The sequence below is a fragment of the Micromesistius poutassou genome, assembly GCF_964030765.1.
Source record: "Micromesistius poutassou genome assembly, chromosome: 1".
NCBI lineage: Eukaryota > Metazoa > Chordata > Actinopteri > Gadiformes > Gadidae > Micromesistius > Micromesistius poutassou.
Genome location: NC_140271.1, coordinates 12,375,889 through 12,378,388, shown reverse-complemented (window position 1 = coordinate 12,378,388; position 2,500 = coordinate 12,375,889). Strand labels below are relative to the sequence as shown.

Sequence of the window (2,500 nt, the reverse complement as noted above, 5' to 3'; positions counted from 1 at the left end):
TTTGAGTGGAGCTCCCCATTACGCTGTTAAATGGTAAATCGTCTGCATGGTATATGCCATATATGTAGTGCTTTTCTAACCAGTGGCCACTCAAAGTGTTTTACAACATTGCCTTACATTCCCCCATTCATGCACACATTCACACACCGACGGCGGTGTCAGCCATGCAAGGCGGCAGACAGTTCGCCTGGAGCAGTTAGGGTGAGGTGTTTTGCTCAGGGACAACTCGACAAACATTGACACCTTGACACACCTCGACATTCACCCTGCTCAACTGCTTTTATTCACTCGTTTCCATTTGACTATTTAGTATTGAGGAAGGCGGTTTTCTCAAAGGGACTCATTGTGAATTTAGATGCAGGTCAAGAAGGTGCAGATAGGAGCTAGGCATCCTGCTCAAGGACACCTCCAGGCTAGGCTGCGGACAACCTTTCAGCGTTTAAGCTTCTCTTGCTTCTCACACTTCCACAGGCTTTTTTACCGTTAAACTTTTCAATATTAAACACTTTAACCCAGCGAAACTTCTAGTGAATTCAGATGCAGGAGCAGGTAGGGGTCAAGCATCTCGCTCACGGATTCAGGAGCCACCACCACCACCACCATGCCCGCCTTTATCTAACCATCCTTTATCTAACCACCCCTGTCACGTCTCCCCTCTCCTCCACAGCATCGTGGGCCACACAGAGCCCTACACCAAGCTGTGCTGCAAGGGCTTCTGCATCGACATCCTGAAGAAGCTGTCGCGCAACATCAAGTTCTCTTACGACCTCTACCTGGTGACCAACGGCAAGCACGGCAAGCTGGTCCGCGGCATCTGGAACGGGATGATCGGCGAGGTGAGGCAACTACGACCATCAAGACCATCACAACCACCATGACAATCATGATCATCACAACCATCAAGACCATCACAACCACCATGACAATCATGATCATCACGACCATCAAGACCATCACAACCACCATGACAATCATGATCATCACGACCATCAAGACCATCACAACCACCATGACAATCATGATCATCACGACCATCAAGACCATCACAACCACCATGACAATCATGATTATCACAACCATCAAGACCATCAATACCATCACGACCATCAAGACCATCACAACCACCATGACAATCATGACAATCACCACCATCATGAACATCACAACCACCATGACCATCATGACAATCACCACCATCATGATCATCCTCACCATCATCATCATCTCCACCATCATGAGCATCGCCACCATCACCACCATCACCACCATCACCACCATCACCACAACCACCACCATCATGACCATCACCACCATCACCACAACCACCACCATCATGACCATCACCACCATCACCACCACCATCACCACTGTTACTACTGACACAACCATTATAAGTTCTTTAGGATGTTTACATATGATTCTTCAATTCTGATTACACCAAGCACACGAAATACACGAAAATCAGAGTCCTGGAGCTGCTTCGCTCCCCTGTCGGGTGGTTGTTTTGAACTTAATATGGAATTCTTGTTGTTCCAATGTTGTTGGAACGCTTTGGTTATTCCCAGCCTTTGGTTGAACGAGGTCTCACCTCGTTAGTCGCAGCTGGATGAAAGCTAAATTACTTAACATAAGTGTGAAAGGACGTAAGTGGCGAATCTCAGAGGCTTGAATGAGAGCGTTGGCTTTACTTCCTGAACAACAAGACCCGCAGTAGCCTGGGAACCAGAACCTGACAGCACCGTGGCGCCTGAAGTGTACTGGAGTGTTCTGAATGGGGAGAAGGGGTCCTGGGGAGTCATGGCTGGTTGGACGTGGAGCGTCAATGTCACGTTAAGAGGTTACAATTTAGCTCACTTTGAGTGACTTCCAAAGTGACTGCCAAGTGAGGCCGACAACAATCAAACTTTAATTTGGAGAAAAAGTGCAGCACAAGCTAGTTTCTCAAACAAACTAAACTAAACTGGACTGAGAGTAGCGAGTAGAACTAGAACTAATTCAGCTGTTTGTATTAGTATTAATCATGGGGAATGATGTTGACATCACATAATAGAATAGAAGCAGATCATATAAGGGATGGTGTCAGTTTCAACGTGAGCGTTTCATTGGTCGCTAGTTTTTGTGGTGGTTGGAGAAACAAGAGACAGACATGCAAGACAGGCTTATCAAAGCCAAGTCAGAACACCCTATAGGGGTCTAAACACACTCAGCACTCCTCCTCCACTCTGTCCTCTGGCTTTTCTGATCTATGTTAATAACTTCCACAAAAATAACTCCAACGTCCACCATCCACACCCGGCACAACGGAGTGGACGACATGAACGCAGCGGGGCAATTACATCCCTCCCACTTCCTGCTGTCAAGGCCCCGCCCATACATGGCTTATGTAACGGGCGGTGCGGCACTGTGATGCAATTCCTGGTGATGCAGTCGTGGTCGTGGATTACTGGGGATCATGTTGTACGAGGCCGCCACGAAAAGACAGGACAAGATCAGCGTACCC

At 47.6% G+C, this 2,500-nt stretch overlaps 1 protein-coding gene across 1 annotated transcript in view; it reads left to right on the top strand.

Moving 5' to 3' along the window:
• grin2ca (glutamate receptor, ionotropic, N-methyl D-aspartate 2Ca) overlaps positions 1 to 2,500 on the top strand; it is a gene marked incomplete at both ends in the record, with an annotated part of 42,560 nt that overhangs the window by 25,169 nt on the left and 14,891 nt on the right. Inside the window, one exon of the mRNA XM_084488765.1 lies at positions 668 to 836. Coding sequence (XP_084344891.1) covers positions 668 to 836 — 169 coding nt within the window. The remainder of the gene's footprint in view (positions 1 to 667; positions 837 to 2,500) is intronic.